The following is a 17,996-nucleotide window of genomic DNA, read 5'->3' as shown; positions in this document are numbered from 1 at the left end:
TGATGCCACTGTGTCCACGTGTGAATAAGAGCAGCGCGTTGAGAAGGACTGCTCTGTAATGATGTGAATAAGAGCAGCACGTTGAGCAGGACTGCTCTGTAGTGATTTGTAATGTAATTTGTGTTGCTGTCACGGCTGTTTCCTGAAGGGAGATCCGGGCGAGTCTGAACGCCCGCTCCCTTCCGGAGGGTTAATTTATAAAGTGACGACGGCGATGAAAGAGGAACATAGAATGTATGTGTGTGTGTGTGTGTGTGTGTGTGTGTGTGTGTGTGTGTGTGTGTGTGTGTGTGTGTGTGTGTGTGTGTGTGTGTGTGTGTGTGTGTGTGTGTGTGTGTGTGTGTGTGTGTGTTTGTGCAACGTTGCTGCATGTGAACACAGACAGTGCCCTGTCTGTTGCTCCGTGCAGCACTTTATAACATGGCTGTCACTACAGGTTACTGGAGGGGTTGGTAACAGCCAGTGATGTAAGGACATTATCGTGGGAGAAATCTGTAACAAAAATAGGCTACTTCCGGCAGAAAGCGTGACAATTTGCACCTAGGGGTATTTTTGTGCGCTGAATTAAAAAATGTATGGATCCAAGCACTTTTCCCATGGGATCTGGTGGCTCTAATTCACTTGCTAATGCTATACAGGGGAAAAAAAGACCCCCCCCCCCCCCCCCCCAAAATAAATAAATCTTCTTTAAGTAGCCAGTGAGGGTTCTATCTAGTGGGGTTTTCATGATTCTGAATTCATTGAAAGCATTTGTTTTGCACGAAAAACATTCCTTGGGCTAAAAATGGACCCTACAAAACTGTGAAAAGTGATGACTCATCACTGAACCATACTAAACCATAGTTTTTTTGTGGGGTCCATTTCTTATTTTAATGTTAAGAAAAGAATAATCTAAATTATGTTAAGAAAAGAATAATCTAAATTATTTGAAATCTATAATAGCAGTTGAGCCTGTAGATCTGATGCTTTTGAATAGCCAACATATCCATGGATAAAAACAATGTTGATGCAGCAAATGGTCCGGCCGACACATGCGCCCTAACATTTGATTCTTGGGTCACCCCTGTGTGTTAGTAATTAGTATTTATAACATATAAGATAAACGGAAACCCCATAAGCTCACCGGGGTCCCCTAGGGCTCTATATACTAGGTCTGCCAGCATTTCCCTCTACACCAAACTTCCTCTTCTAAAATAGTCGCCAGAGCCGCAAATTGTTGCTGAATGCCGGCCCCAGAATTGGGAAGCTAAGACTGGTGTTGTTAATGGCTCTTCATAAAGTCTCCAACATGTCGGTGACAATCGGCAGCATAAGCACTGAACAGTAATGAGACACCACAGACAATGATGACAACATGACTTCTAGTCCTCTACTCAGCCCATCCAGACAGACAGACAGACAGGCAGACAGACAGACAGACAGGCAGACAGACAGACAGACAGACAGACAGACAGGCAGGCAGGCAGGCAGGCAGGCAGGCAGGCAGGCAGGCAGGCAGGCAGGCAGACTCTCGCTCTCCAATAACTGCTGATACAAGCTCACAGAGATCTGCTATTTTTGAAAAGTTGAGAAAATGTGTGCAAATCTGAATATTATGTATTTTTTAAGCAAACATTTGTAACTCATATTTTGCTTCTGGGGGGTCCCTGGAACTAAATATTTTGAGATGGGGGTCCGTGGCCAAATACTTATCATTTTGGGGGCCCTTCACATGAAAAGGTTTGAGCACCACTGACATAATAACATAGGTTTTTCAAAAAACCTTCAAAGGATTTGAAATATTCAGATTTGAATTTGAATTTTCACGTTTTTTCAAAAATAGCAGATCTACGAGCTTGTATATCTGCTATTTTTCAATAGTTAAAGCACAAAATGACGCGTAATGACGTGTTCCCAGTCTAAATGGGTTAAAACCCCTCCCCCTACGAAGTACATTCATGGGGGGCCCGCAGTGAATCCTTGTACCCAGTGGTGGAAAGTAACTAAGTACATTTACTTTACTTATTTTTTCAACACTTTATACCTGTACACTCTATCACGTCTTGGGGTCAAATACTGTGCTTTTTTTACTCCACTATTTGAACAAGTTATACTTTTCGTCACAAGTTACTTTTGCTGAAAATGTGATGCCAATACTTGTGTACTTTTACTCAAGTAGTCAAATTGTGATTCAGGACTTTTATTATTGTAACCTTGCTAGAAAAGAATGGGGGTGCTTCTCAGGGACATGCTGGCCTTGCTGGGCCCCTGATTCAGCCCAGGAAAAAGAGTTGGAGAGGCCCTCATTGCGCTATAGAGAGAGATCTCTCTCTATAGCGCTGCTGCTGCTCAAAGATTTGCCATTTCAGATCATGACAAGTGACAAGCCAGTGGGCCAATTACATTAGTTATATTTCGTCGTTGTCGGGTGGAAACCTTGTATGTCCAAAACCGTTTATTTTGTATTTATCATTTTAAAAATGATTTAAACTAGTGAAAACAGACGATCTATAGATCTGCTGTTTTCACTACTTTTGTGCAACGGCCTTGTATGATGAAGCAGGGCTTTGCTTTGCGAAAAAATGTATACATTTTAAACTTGGAGATACAAGGTTTCTGCCCGACAGTGACGATTTACTTTGTTGGCCGCCCAGCCCCCAAAACGGAACATTCATAATTTTTTTCCTAATGGCCGACCTGGACCGGACGGTAATGAACCGGCTGTTCGGGAGTTGTCCTGCTTTTCCCAATGGCCAGCACGTCCCTGATTGTAACCTTGCTAGAAAAGAACAGCCGTGCTTCTTCCACCAGTGGTTGTGGTGCTTTAGCACGGTGCGGTGCGGTGGGTCCCAAACCTTTTAGCCTGTGAACCAAAAGAGAAATTAGACGTTTTTCCCAGGAACCAAACTAGTGAAAACAGCAGATCTACAAGCACTTGGCTATTTTCACTCCTCCTTAAACACGTGTTTACTAATTTACTGGAACTATGTTAACTTGAAAAGCGTGGACTGTGCAAGTCCTTGACAAAAACAAATACATCCGTTGCAACTTGATTTACCGGTAATAATATGCTGAGATGATACTGTACAGTGTACACCGTTCAACTCAATTTACTCACGTTTACTATTTTCTTAGAGCTTTCTTTTATTTCATTCATTCGTTTTTTTTTTTTTGGCTTTTTTGCCTTTATTGATAGTACACATTAGACCGACAGGCAATGGGGAGAGAGAGAGATGGGGAGTGACATGCAGCAAAGGTTGTCCAGATCGGGAATCGAACCGGCAATGCCGCGGCAACCATGCCTATGTGCGGTGCCTATGTGGTATGCGCCTTGACCAGTAGGCTGGTCAAGGCCAGTAGGCTCTCTGTGCGTTCACACAGAGAGCACGACTTTATCGCAGCCGGCAGGAAACGGGAAGGGAGCAGCCAGATGTAGGGTCAAAGGTCAAACTATGGTAGAAGGGAGGGGGGGGCGGGGGAGAATGCTCCATGATGGCTACCAGTGGCTAGTGTGGGATGGAGAACATAGCAGCGCTGCAACTGTTTATGTTTTTGATTAATCGGGAACCGTGTCTTTTTATACCGTATAAAATGTTTTTTTTGAGCAGTGGTCACACCGTCTACTATGAGTGACTTTGTCCGTATGTATGTATGTATGTATGTATGTATGTATGTATGTATGTATGTATGTATGTATGTATGTCACTGTGCATGCATGCATGTCTGTCCTTGGCATGAGCTGCAATACCGATGGTGACAAGTGGCGCTGAAAGAGTCACACACGCACAGCCCTGAAATGAACTGCCACACACACACACACACACACACACACACACACACACACGCGCACCACCGCTCACTTCAAACTTGGTTAGATTTGTTTATATATATTATCAACTACATTGATTAGTCCAATTAACTATTGCAACCTAATTTATGCGACTACTGAAAAGTTATCTCTATTTAACATGGGATGGAGGATCAATAATGTAAAATAATCAATGCCAAGCTTGCATTTCATAGTAGTAAAGGTAATGCACACCAAAGGTTATGGCGAGTTGCTGATCCCTGGAAATAAACTTAACAGAGGAGGAAAGGGATCCACACTCTGGACCCATACTATATGCAGTAACTATTAAAGGTTGACGTTTCGACCCACAGGCCTTCCTCCAAACCAGGAAAACGTCATCCATTAAAAGTTGCTGCACGGTGGCACAGTGATTAGCGCTTCGCCTCACAGCTAGAAGGTCCTGGGTTCGATTCCCGCCGGGGGACGCTGTGGGTGCTGGGGGCGTGTTCCTCCCTCAGCGTCATCAGTGCCCACACCCTAGGTGGGGTCGGCGATAGGGCCTTTCTGTGTGGAGTTTGCATGTTCTCCCCGTGTCTCCTAGGCTTCATACCATCACAAAAACATGCAGTAATCCTGGTCTCTATAATGCCTCCCCCTGGCCAGCTGGGGCGCTTGATGGAGGGGAAAGGAACTGGTTGGAATAACGCGACGCACTGTGAGCTTGTAGATCGGCTAGTTTTTGGCAAAGACATTTGATAGAGAGTGAAAAAAGACTATCACTAGTACATTTTACCAATTATTGATGGTTTAAGTGGTACCGGATATGCAGCTCTGCAAATAAAAGGTGAATTGATCCCAGTGCATGACGGAGGACGATATCACGATAAATTGGATCTCCACGATATTTTTATCACGATAAACGATTATATCACTTATCATCCATCCCATCCCTGGTTGGCTGCTGATCCAAGAGGGTTGGGAGCGACCAATCTCTCCAGACAAGAGTCAACGAGACAGACCGATTTGATTCAATGATTTAAAATCAATATAGTAACTATTTAGCAAAGAAATTAAATCTGCGTGAAAGGCGTGGATAGTGCAGGTTTTAAAGGGAAACATGTATTATTATGGATATAAAAAAGTAAACACTATGATTATCTGCCAAATACATGGACATTGTATATTGACAAACCTGCACCTTGACATGAACCCAGAGATTACACACATTTATCGATTGACCAGTGTAGCTATATGGAAAGGAAAAGTAATTAAACCCCTCCTTTTCAGTTTTTCTTCTTAAAAATGCTAAATACAATGAACAAGTAGGTACTATCGATACAATCAATCCGAATCAATACGATAACAAAATAAAACGATACGATTCGATTTTAGCTCTTTTCATTTCGATATACTTATTTCGTTATTATTCTTCATAGGGGGAGGGGTTTATATTTCGTTGCAGTTACTATATCGTTACACCCCTAATAACCACTGGTTCAGATAAGTGCTGCAGCCCCAGTACAGTGGTTATTACAGAACAGAACAGTGGTTATTACAGAACAGAACAGTGGTTATTACAGAACAGAACAGTGGTTATTACAGAACAGAACAGTGGTTATTACAGAACAGAACAGTGGTTATTACAGAACAGAACAGTGGTTATTACAGAACAGAACAGTGGTTATTACAGAACAGAACAGTGGTTATTACAGAACAGAACAGTGGTTATTACAGGACAGAACAGTGGTTATTACAGAACAGAACAGTGGTTATTACAGAACAGAACAGTGGTTATTACAGAACAGAACAGTGGTTATTACAGAACAGAACAGTGGTTATTACAGAACAGAACAGTGGTTATTACAGAACAGAACAGTGGTTATTACAGAACAGAACAGTGGTTATTACAGAACAGAACAGTGGTTATTACAGGACAGAACAGTGGTTATTACAGAACAGAACAGTGGTTATTACAGAACAGAACAGTGGTTATTACAGGACAGAACAGTGGTTATTACAGAACAGAACAGTGGTTATTACAGAACAGAACAGTGGTTATTACAGGACAGAACAGTGGTTATTACAGAACAGAACAGTGGTTATTACAGAACAGAACAGTGGTTATTACAGAACAGAACAGTGGTTATTACAGGACAGAACAGTGGTTATTACAGAACAGAACAGTGGTTATTACAGAACAGAACAGAACAGTGGTTATTACAGGACAGAACAGTGGTTATTACAGAACAGAACAGTGGTTATTACAGAACAGAACAGTGGTTATTACAGAACAGAACAGAACAGTGGTTATTACAGGACAGAACAGTGGTTATTACAGGCCTCAGATGATTCAGTCATTGTGGGACAGAAAGCAGAATAACTCTGTTCCCACTGAGCTGTGTCAGTCTGCCCAATGGGCCAAGCAGCTGAAACAGCAGTAGCAGTTGTAGGGGAGAGGCCAGTCCAGCACCATGGCCACTGTCCAGAGTGCACGCACACACGCGCGCACACACACACACACACACACACACACACACACACACACACAAAAACAGAGCTGGCATTGTACTATTAGCCAGTACAGCCCTCAGCCGCTGCAAAGGAAGAGACACAGACACAGTTGTGCAGAGAGAGAGAGGGAGAGAGAGAGGGAGGGAGAGAGAGAGAGGCTGCACCCACAGCTATCCCCCACTAGAGGGGTGGGTGGGGGGCAGTCACTGAACTGAGGATGTATAAAATAAAAGGATTACTGCACCTTGACGGTGCATGTTGGGATGATAGCTTAGATGGAGAGAGAGAGACAGAGAGAGAGAGAGAGAGAGCAGGGGTTGACACTAAGGTCTCAGAGGCACTTGCCCGCGGGCAAGTACAGGTCATTTTCTACTTGCCCAAAGGTCATGCCCACTTGCCCGAAAAGTAAATCGTCCATTAAAAATTTTTGAATTATCGTTCAATTTAACACTTTAAAAATATCATACTTCAATTTTTATCCTAATTTATTTTTATCCTACATACCGGTAGTTATGATTGAATATGACTATGGCTTCACACCTATTTTATATTTTTAAGTGTACCAGTGAAAACAGCACATAATAGGTAAACGTTGCTTTTACTTTACATTCCACAGACAAGAAGCGCTCTGGCCACGTTCAGGTGTTTAGACAGATATCTTGTAGTTGTGCTGTGTTTATAGACTGTTGCTTCCCCTTTCAAACTAGCACTTTCCCGGTCCGGCAACCTGAAAGCAAACTTTACCTGCCCGAAAGTTTTATTTACCTGCCGGGGGCAGGTGGGCAAGCCTTAGTGTCAATGCCTGGAGAGAGAAGCCTACTCTCTACTACACAATAGGATCGTAGTGGTTCTCAGTTTAATGGTGATGGTGAACTGTACAGTTCGCCATCCAAGGTTCCAGACGCACTTGTGAATTGCAGCATTTGGGGTTTTGTAATGACATTTTTGCAACACTACTTTGCACAAACGTCTTTCTGCCGGACTGTGCCTGCATGTGTCCCCGGAGAAAACCCTCTCCCCGTAAGTCCCAACGCTGTTGCTTGCCTGAACCAAACCCAAACTGTGAACCAAAACACTGAGGTCGCGATATGGCAGGTTGGAAGCTTGCAGATGTGCCAGACTCATCTTAATCTTAAGCTCTGGTGATTTAAGACCCAGCCTGCTTGACATGTCCAAGTGGGTGGGAGAGAGCGCAGTAGAGCCTCAAGACTGGCCTACATGTGGAAATGAACGCTAGGAGGGATGATTAGGGGAGGGAGGGAGGGAGGGAGGGAAGGAGGGAGGGAGAGAGAGACGGGGGAAGAGAGAGAGAGAATAAGTGTCTTCATGAGGGAGAGAGAGAGAGAGGGAGGGATAAGTGTCTTCATGAGGGAGAGAGAGAGAGAGGGAGGGATAAGTGTCTTCCGCGAGGCGTTGTGAGCTTGTAGATCGGCTATTTTCGGCAAAGAGGTTTGGTGTAGAGGGGAAAAAGAGCAGACTAAGTACAATAGTGAAAGGTCAAGTTTATTAAGTATTGACGGTTCAAGTGGTTACATATCTGATAACAAAAGTTGACATGAATCCAAAGTACACTGATGATTGTGCTGTCAAACAATGAAACTGTATGGAATCTGGGGGTCCCTGCTTCATCTCTCTCTCTCTCACTCAGCTAAGGGGTCCTTGGCCTGAAAACGTTGAAGAGCCCTGATCTAACAGATCTCTGCATCTCTCTCTTCTCTTCTCTTCGTCCTGCAGGAGGAACCTGACCAAGCTGTCTCTGATCTTCAGCCACATGCTGGCTGAGCTCAAGGCCATCTTCCCCAACGGTCTGTTCCAGGGCGACAACTTCCGCATCACCAAGGCGGACGCAGCCGAATTCTGGAGAAGAGCCTTCGGGGACAAGTGAGTCCTGTTTCACATCACTTAGTTTAATCTAACGCCGGTAGAATAGGTTTAGACGTTTATTTGTAGTTTTTGTTGGATATTAAAACCCATTCAGAACGGGTACACATTATTGCGTACTATTATTTCATGCTTTAATCATGACAATTTGAATTTTTACCCGATTCTATGAGTGTCTTTTGAAACCTTCTAAGGTTTTTTGAAAAACCTATGTTTCTGAGTCAGCAATCTGGCCAGCCATCGTCAAAGAAAAGGTCCTTTTCACTTTAACTGGAGCTCAGTTAGTCTGTTCTGGAGAGACTACTATGTCAGTGGTTTTCAAACCTTTTCCCCAAAATGATATGTATTTGGCCACGGACCACCCATCTCAAAATATTTAGTTCCCAGGGACCACCCAGAAGCAAAATTTGAGTTACGAACGTTCGCTTTAAAAATACATATATTCACATAAGATTTGCACACATTTTCACAACTTTTTTCAAAAATAGCAGATCTAGCTCACAGCGCGGCACTCCGTGCAGCGCTGTGAGCTTGTATATCTGCTATTTTTCACTAGTTAAAGCATTCAATAATTCTAGGCCTAAATGGGTTAAAAGATTCCAAAACTGATATGTTGTCTCTGTCGAGTGGAAAGAAAGCTCATTATCTCCAAAACATTCTTTTTCAGGATTCAAATGTATCAAAAATGTGCAGATCTGCATACCAAAAGTGTGTTGCTTTGTGCCATGTATCGAGCTTGTAGATCTGCTACTTTTGATGCTCTTGTGCACTTTAACCTAACGCGGACAGTTTAGTGTAGGCAGATGGGCGGGCGCGGTGAGTCTCTCCGCAAGTCTCCAGCCAATAGCATGTGTTCTCCTCCCCCCTCTGCTCCTCTGCTCAGCGCAGAGAACGCTGCTGCGTCATGACGTCAACACATTTGTCTCTGCACTCTGATTGGTTAGGGAAATCTACACTTCCTACAACAGTGTTCATAACGCGATCACCCAGGCTTCTTTTTCTTCCGATCGCCTAAAGAGGTCTGGGTTTCCGAGGCTAGCTCTTGTGTGACACTATAGTAAGATCAAGTTGGGCGTTAATGTAAAAAAAAACTCAAAGCTAGAATATTAGTCGGGGGCCCCAGGGCAATACAAGGACCGTTTGGTTCAGATTCTCGCAAATTCGCCAAATTTGGCACAGATGTTGTCCATAACATACTTAATCATTTTAAGATGGGTGCCAAGATGGGCACCCCATGGTACTGCCATATTGTGCAATCCAATTGGTGTCCCATTAAGTTTACATTACAGGGAAAAAAAGCAAAACAAGAATCTGCTTTAAGTAGCATATAACTGGTCAAACTAGGGGGTTTTCATGATTCTGAATCCATTACAAACATCCGTTTTGCATAAAAAAACATTCATTGGGCTAAAACGGCCACCACAAAAGTGTGAAAAGTGATGACTCATCACTTTTCATCACTAAACCATAGTCTTGTAGGGCAGTTTTTTAGCCCAAGGAATGTTTTTTTGTGCAAAACAGATGCTTGCAATGGATTCAGAATCATGAAAAAACCCTAGTTTGACCAGTTATATGATATACTTATATATAGTATATATGATATACTCATATATACTATATATGAATCACTTTATATGATTCTTTTTTTGCTTTTTTTCCCTGTAATGTAATGGGACAGCAATTGCATTGCGCAATATGGCAGTACCATGGGGTGCCCATCTTGGCACCCATCTTAAAACTCATTCTGTGCCACATGACGGTTTTGACGTTTTTTTTCCAATAGCCCTGTGTGCCAATGACGGCTTATGACGGTTTTTGTGTTTTTTACATAGAAAAAAATGTTTTTCATTTTTTTTTTTTTTTTTTTTTAAAGATGTCAAAATGACCTGAGATCAGAGAGATGCTTTTCTCTGTTTGTGTGTTCGCTCCCTCGTTTAGCTGATTGAGAAAATGTGTGAAAATGTGTGTCCATTCTAGTGGATGGACAGCTCTATCTCTGGAACCATTTGTCCGATTGACAAAATTCTTTTTGCCACTGAATCACAACAACTGTGTCTGTTTCTGTGGGGAAAAAATTATAAAAATAAAATCTTTTTTTTTCATTGCATAGTAAAGAAAAACATACAAAATCTCGGCACAGCTACCTTGGAGGCATTTTGGCATCTGGAACAGAATGAGTTAAAATGATTAAGTATGTTATGGACAACATCTGTGCCAAATTTGGCGAATTTGCGAGAATCGGAACCAAAATATCCCTGGGGCCCCCGACTATATGGAGATAAGCGGTTTCTGCCCGACAACAGAGATGTACTGTCTTTCCCAAGTTGGCATCACAGTGTATTATGGGTAACTCAGACCACTGCGATTCCATTTTCCACAACGTTCTAATGCTTCATTTATGATCTGACGTATGACCGTTTCGAGTGCCAAAAATAGCAGATCTTCTAGCTCACATCCGCGGCGCATTTTGTGAGCTTGTAGATCGGCTATTTTGGGCGCACGACACCACCATACAACAAAGTATACATTTGGAGCTTAACTCATTGACTGCCAAGGCCCGAGTTTCCCGAGTTATTACAGTAGTCCCAGGCTGCCACAGCCCGAGTTTCAAAACTTTTTTTTATAAAAAAAAATCTAAAAATGCCTCAAATGTATTAGGCATGATCGCAATTGCGAAATTGCATGTTTAGCCCCATAACAAACACATCTTTCAAAATGTCAAAAATGGCTGTTTTGTCTGACTTTGAAGGCTTGTATCTCATGAATGCCTGAACGGATTTCCAAGCGGATTTTTTTGTTTGAAAGCTGTTAAAAAGTACTACACATATGGTGCATGATCTAGGCATGGGCGTGCACGATCCGTGCACTAAAAATTGATCCGTGCACTAGAAATTTAGGAACGTGGCATCCTGGTACTTGGCGGCCATCTTGAAAAGGGCATTCAATGAGTTAAAACGGCGACGTCGTCTTTGGTCTGAACAAGCAGTAGCTGAACAAACGCTACTGCCAAGCGGGAATAGAACACAGAATTAACAGATCATTGTTGGTTGAACAAGAATTTGTCTTTGACAAGAAGTGCTACTGAAAGCGTCTAAAGTGTACGTTTACTGGAGGAAGTTGTGTTAACTCATTGACTGCCAAGGCACGAGTTTCACGAGTTATTACAGTACTCCCAGGCTGCCACAGCCCGAGTTTCCCGAGTTGGAAGCCATTTTGAAAAAAAAAAAAAAAAAAAAAATTTTTTTTTTTTTTCAAAATTTTTTTTTATAAAAAAAATTCTAAAAATGCCTCAAATGTATTAGGCATGATCGCAATTGCGCAATTGCATGTTTAGCCCCATAACAAACACATCTTTCAAAATGTCAAAAATGGCTGTTTTGTCTGACTTTGAAGGCTTGTATCTCATGAATGCCTGAACGGATTTCCAAGCGGACTTTTTTGTTTGAAAGCTGTTAAAAAGTACTACACATATGGTGCATGATCTAGGCATGGGCGTGCACGATCCGTGCACTAAAAATTGATCCGTGCACTAGAAATTTGGAAGGTGGCAGTGTTTGTTTTGTCTGACTTTGAAGGCTTCTATCTCATGAATGCCTGAACGGATTTCCAAGCGGATTTTTTTGTTTGAAAGCTGTTAAAAAGTACTACACACTGGGTGAAAAGATAGATTATCGGGCCAGTATACTACATTCTATGACAGTATATTCAGTAAATAAACCGGCATAATCAGAGGTAATCAGCCAGATATTCAGGAGTATTCAGTTCGGTATATAGCCGTTTTGTACCACTACTTGAACCCCTGCTGTGGCTGCTGTCAGAAATCACACCTCTCTAGTCCCAGGATTTCTCACTGGTGGGAGGGATTTTTTCCCCCTCCCTGTACCTGCATTTTCACTGAGCATGTGCACTGAGCCAGCTGTGATTGGCTGTGATCTGTGACCTCTCCACATTGGGGGGGGGGTTAATGGGGGGGGGGGTATTCGTGGACCCCCCTTCCACATTGGGGGGGGGGTTAATGGGGGGGGGGGGGATTATTGTATATTTATATTCTAGTTAATCATTATTCAGTATTCCAATTTAAAAAAAAAAAATAGCAAAATAGCAGATCTATAAGCTCAAAGTGATATTCTAGTTAATCATTATTCAGTATTCCAATTAAAAATAAATAGCAAAATAGCAGATCTACAAGCTCAAAATGTGTTGCACTGTGTCACATAGAATTAATTTATGAACGAATAGGCATCAGTCAGGTAAATTGTTTTTATTGAGAGAAACACAACAGAAAAGCATAACGTTACAAAATATTTAAATGGTGCATACATGGTGTCAGTTTTCAATTACAATTGTGGGGATCCTTGACATGAAAACGCATGTATATCAAAAAACAAAATAATAACAGCAAACCACATCTAAAAATAATAATAATCTAAAAAGGTGTAAATAGTAGTAAGACGTAAAAAATAAAGGAGTGCAAAAGGCAAAAGAGCAACAGGAAAAGAAAAGAGCATCCTCAGATGTATATGTGCAAACAGTTTGACATATTCTATACGCCAACAGCATATTTTTTCCAGTAGTTGCTACTGTACTGTAGGCTACTGTACTTAACTTTTGTAAACATCTTCACAGTGTGTTCTATGTGCAACAGATTAATATTCAACTTCACAGTATGCAGCATTCAGAAAACATTTGTAGAAGAAACAACAAATTGTAAAAAAAAGGGAGAGACAGCCGCTGACTAAGGGAACTGACAACAGTTCTGCTCCCACAAAGGGGACAATAATTACACAAATGAGCAGTTCTGTGCAGTGTATCGCTGGCTGATATCGCTCCCCATTTCCTCTCCGTCCAAACTGGACAACATAACCATTTAAGTCATGGTACTGTTTAAGAGAGCCATGAATGGGCGGTGCTCTCCCAGTGCGTCTCGGTGCATGCGGTGGTGTTGATGAAGCCATCGCGGGTCACTCTTTTTCCTCTCCTGGAGCACGTTGCAGAGAGCGGAGAGTTGAGCATCTCTTTCCGGAGGAGGTGAGACGATCCACACCGCGCGCCAGTCAACTTCAGCATCCTCCTCGTCTGACATCAGCTCCCAGCATGCATGCGACCACACAGCTCTTTCTTCATCTGTCTCCAGATATGCAATCCTGGTGGTCAGCAACTGTAAAACATAGAATAGCAATTAATTGTATGTATTTAATTACCATTATTACATTGATACAACATGTAAAACATAATAACAACAGCAAAAAACAAACAGTTCCAAACTTACCCTGGTCTTTCTCTGTCGGTGATTCATTGACATAGTCAATTTCTTTTTGCGGAGAGCATTTTCTGGCTGGTCCAGTCGATGGCTCCTTTTCAAAGACTCAAAATGGGTCCTGCAGGCAGCTTAAAATACAAGGAAAATGCAATTAGGATTTATTTCGTTGTTTATCTACAAACACAATCTATTTAAAGTTCAAAGGTGTTATCACCCAATTCAAATATCCTATGTACCTAGCTAATGTGTCTTTTTTACTACAATATGTGATACAGCAAAGAACAACATAGAAAAAATTGTTACCTTTCTTGTGGGGATAGTTTGTGTTTGTTGTTTTCCGAGTTGTGCAAACGTCTTACAGATTCCTTTAACAAAGAGAATGATTCACAAAGTTAGTTAAGCATAAAGGCCTCCTCGCATTTGGTGGACACATACAGGTCATATGGAGAACAGACAGACACTGTTAATGAGAACAATGTTAGTTGACTGGCCCAGTAAAGTCACCCCACCCCCACCTAGCAGTGGCCATTTACATTTACAGTGACAAAGGGGACGGTCACTATCTGCTAACTGTCTAAAAGAGCTTAAGTGAGTTAAACAATTTGTTAAATTAGAATTATTACAGGAACACAAAGGTCTTACAAACAGTTCCTTTTAACTTACTCTCAATGGGCCTCATTCACCAATAAGTTCTTAACTTTCTTCTTAACTTGGTGCAGAGACACAATAAAAAATTGACCCACATGCAATGCAATGTTTAAGTGGTTAAAACCCATAAAAGTTGTTAAAAAGGCCAGTCCACGGTTTGAAAGAAATGGTCACTAGATAAATACAGACAATATGATGTTGAGAACAACAAGCAATACAACCTAATTTAATCTAATCTAATCAACAATGTTTGTCCCCCTTAAACAAAACAAACCCCTTTTTTAGTTAGCTGCTATGCTTTGAGAAATGGTTACATGTCTCTACTATTACCTGTCTCTAACATATAATAGACTACTTACATAGAATTATATTTGTTGCAACTTACCAAACAGTTTGAAAATGATCCATTAATTTAGGTAACACTTCTCCTCTCTGTCTTCTTCAGCAAGCAGTTAGGCTACTACTGTCTGCCCGAGAGCCAGACTGCAAGGCAGTTTGAATTCAAAAGGTTGAAGCAAGAAACCTGATTGGTCACATTTTCACACTGATAAGGAATGTGATTGGTTAAGACAGAATAAAGGAACTGCCTGGTCTGAGCTACTGTACTTGGTGTTGGTCATGGTGTTGTCTGAACCCAGATCAGAAACAGCTTCTGTTTTATGTACAGTAGACTTAAATAGCCGATCTACAAGCTCACAATGCGTCATGATGCAACACATTGTGAGCTTGTAGATCGGCTATTTTCAGCAAAGAGGTGTGTTGTAGAGGAGAAAAAGAACAAACTAAGTACAGAGTATAAGGTCAAATTTAAGTATTGACGGTTCAAGTGGTTAAATAACGCAACAGGGACGCTTCGAAGGCATTTATAGGCGCGAAGAACGTTGAAGACCCCTGACTTAGACCAAATGAGGTTCCAGTCAATTTGCATGCCATTCCTGTACTATACAATACTGTACAATACTATACTGTATCTCTTATGATGTTCAAAAATAAAGACGTATTGTATCATACAACTGTTTCTAATTAGTCATCATTGAATGTCATTATAGTACATGAGATTGCAAGTTTCTACTTTTTACAACATTGTAATTACTTGAAAATGTGAGTTAAGGCAAATTAAGCCCTTTATACAAGGCAAACTAAAATTTGTCTTTTTGGGAGGGGGGCTGTTTGCCCTCCTCCCCTTTCTTTAAACAAATAGTCAATTTGTAGGTCAAAGGAATGAACCAGACCCCCTGGTGTGCCTTTGTCTAGCTGGGGGCAGTATATCACTGATTATCACTGAATACAGAGGAATATGCCAGAATATCCCTAAAAAGGTATATACCCAATAATGTCGGTATATGCCCAGTATATCTGTAAATAAACTGTCATATACTCTACCAGTATATGTCAGATAATCTCTCTTTTCACCCAGTGACACATATGATGCATATATGGTGCATGGGCGTGCACGATCCGTGCACTAAAAATTGATCCGTGCACTAGAAATCTAGGATAGTGGCAGTCTGGTACTTGGGGGCCATCTTGAAATGGCATTCAATGAGTTAAAGGGATATTCCACTTTCAACTGGGAAACACCTTTCGGGCTTTTCTCCACAGACACACACCCATTGTAACTTCAAACTCCATTTTAACCATGATAGATTCGTTAAAAACACCCATTATTTTTCTGGTAACTCATAATACCCTCTTAATACGTGAGCAGGCTGTGTTTTTTCGATAACTTTTATTTTTTTTAAATGATTTGGGAAAATGGAAAAAATGAAATACAAAACATAATTATTAAAACATAAATGAAAAAAGTTATCGAAAAAACACAGCCTGCTCACGTATTAGGAGGGTAATATATGAGTCACCTCAAAAAAATAATGGGTGTTTTTAATGAATCTATCATGGTTAAAATGAAGTTTGAAGTTACAATGGGTGTGTGTGAGGAGAGGCCCTGGGCCTGGAGGGCCTGGTACCATCAAATATCTAAATATTGAATCAAGCAAATTAAAATCTGTTCAGGGTGTTCATGAAAGCCTGATTAGACGATAAAATTACAAACAAGTAATTACCCCTTAAATGCTCGTTTACATTCCCAGGACATAAAAACACTGTCATAATTGGTAAAAAAAAGAAAAAAGATATAATCGAGTTTGAAATAATCGTGATATTAATTTTGAAGTCATTATCGCTGAGCCCTATCCCTAAGTGTGCATAGTGCATACTAAGATACTGTAGCAGAGTGGTTCTCAACCTTTTCAGACCACGACCCCCAAAATAATCATATTTTAAGGGGACCCCCCCCCCCCCACACACACACACACACACACACACACACACACACACCCTGACGAGCACTAAGAGTTGAGGCATTACATTTTGTATAACACAGTTCTATTGTGAAAATTGCGAGGCGTTGTGATCATGTACTGTAGATCGGCTATTTATCACAATTTGTGCCTTTGACAATTTGGCCAATGTTTAATTTGTCATTTTTATACACTCTATACCAGGGGTTTTCAAAGTGGGCGACAGCAGTCCAGGGGTGCCGCGAGATCATTTGATAGTATTTGGAATTTATTCCGACACTTGAAAAAATATTTAGTATAATTTTAAACTTGAAGTACAAAGTTATTTTCAATCAGTTCTAACCAAAATGGCTATTTTCTCAACATTTTCCTCGCAACATAATCACTAAAATATCGTCACTGTCGGGCAGAAACCTCATATCTCCAAGTTTCAAATGTGTACGTCTTTTGGTAAAGCAAAGCCCTGCTCCTTCATTATACTGTACAAGACTGTCACACAAAACTAGTGAAAACAGCCGATCTAGAAGCACAAATCGCGAGGCGTTGTGAGCTTGTAGATCGGCTGTTTTCACTAGTTTTGTACATTTTATAGATTATAAATACAAAACGAACGGTTTTGGACATAAAAGGTTTCCACCTGACAACGACGATATGCTATAAATATAAGGTGCTGGGAGTGAAAATTATAATGTAGGTGTGCCTCGGATTAAAAAAAATATTCATAGGGTGACCTGAGACAAAAAAGTTTGGGAACCCCTGCTGTATACACTCTGTTTGTTTACTGTTGAGTGAGAAAACAATGTTGCACATTAGGTTAATCATCTGGGGACCCCCCCCCCAAAGTCATTTGGGGACCCCCAGGTTGAGAACCACTGCTGTAGCAGGCATGCATTTCACATTATTCCATTCACCGTCGTGTAAAGGTTTTTGCGCACTGCTGCGTTTTCCGTTGCGAAATGCGTTTTTCAGGGCAAGGAGAGAGAGAGAGAGATAGAGAGAGCAAGGGACCGAGTGGTGCACGAAACGGGCAGCAGTGTACAAACGTGACTGACAACGTGAGGTTGATTTTTTATTTGCGCGCTCCGAAATTCACTCCGATATTCAGCCCGATAAACGCAGCAGTGTGCAACCAGCTTAATAATCCCATGAATGTTGTCCCGTGGCTGTGCTGTCTGTCCCAGGACCATCGTTCCATGGAAGGTGTTCCGCCAGTCCCTCCATGAGTTCCACCCCATCAGCTCCGGTCTGGAGGCCATGGCCCTCAAGTCCACCATCGACCTCACCTGTAACGACTACATCTCCGTGTTCGAGTTCGACATCTTCACCAGACTCTTCCAGGTACACCGACGCGCTTGCACACATCTTCACCAGACTCTTCCAGGTACACCGACGCGCTTGCGCACAACGCCGCTCCACACGTGCTGTTTCACGGGACGAGTTTTAGAATCAGGGTTCCCACGGTCATGAAATTCCTGGAAATATTTTTAAATTAGAAAAAATATTTTTCCAGTACTGGAAAAGTTTTGGAATTGATCTGCTATTTTCACAATAGAATCTGCTATTTTCACAATAGAAACGTCAAAAATTCCTCAACTCTTAGTGCTCGTCAGGGTGTGGGGGGCCCCCA

At 41.6% G+C, this 17,996-nt stretch overlaps 1 protein-coding gene across 1 annotated transcript in view; it reads left to right on the top strand.

The window, feature by feature from the left end:
* The window catches only part of cbl (Cbl proto-oncogene, E3 ubiquitin protein ligase), a 102,466-nt gene that overhangs the window by 49,555 nt on the left and 34,915 nt on the right, over window positions 1-17,996 (top strand). Inside the window, exons 3-4 of the mRNA XM_080731617.1 lie at window positions 8,015-8,161; window positions 17,551-17,707. Coding sequence (XP_080587743.1) covers window positions 8,015-8,161; window positions 17,551-17,707 — 304 coding nt within the window. The remainder of the gene's footprint in view (window positions 1-8,014; window positions 8,162-17,550; window positions 17,708-17,996) is intronic.

Source organism: Nannobrachium achirus (genome assembly GCF_963921795.1).
Source record: "Nannobrachium achirus genome assembly, chromosome: 8".
Taxonomy (NCBI): domain Eukaryota; kingdom Metazoa; phylum Chordata; class Actinopteri; order Myctophiformes; family Myctophidae; genus Nannobrachium; species Nannobrachium achirus.
This window is presented reverse-complemented; position numbering and strand designations above follow the sequence as displayed.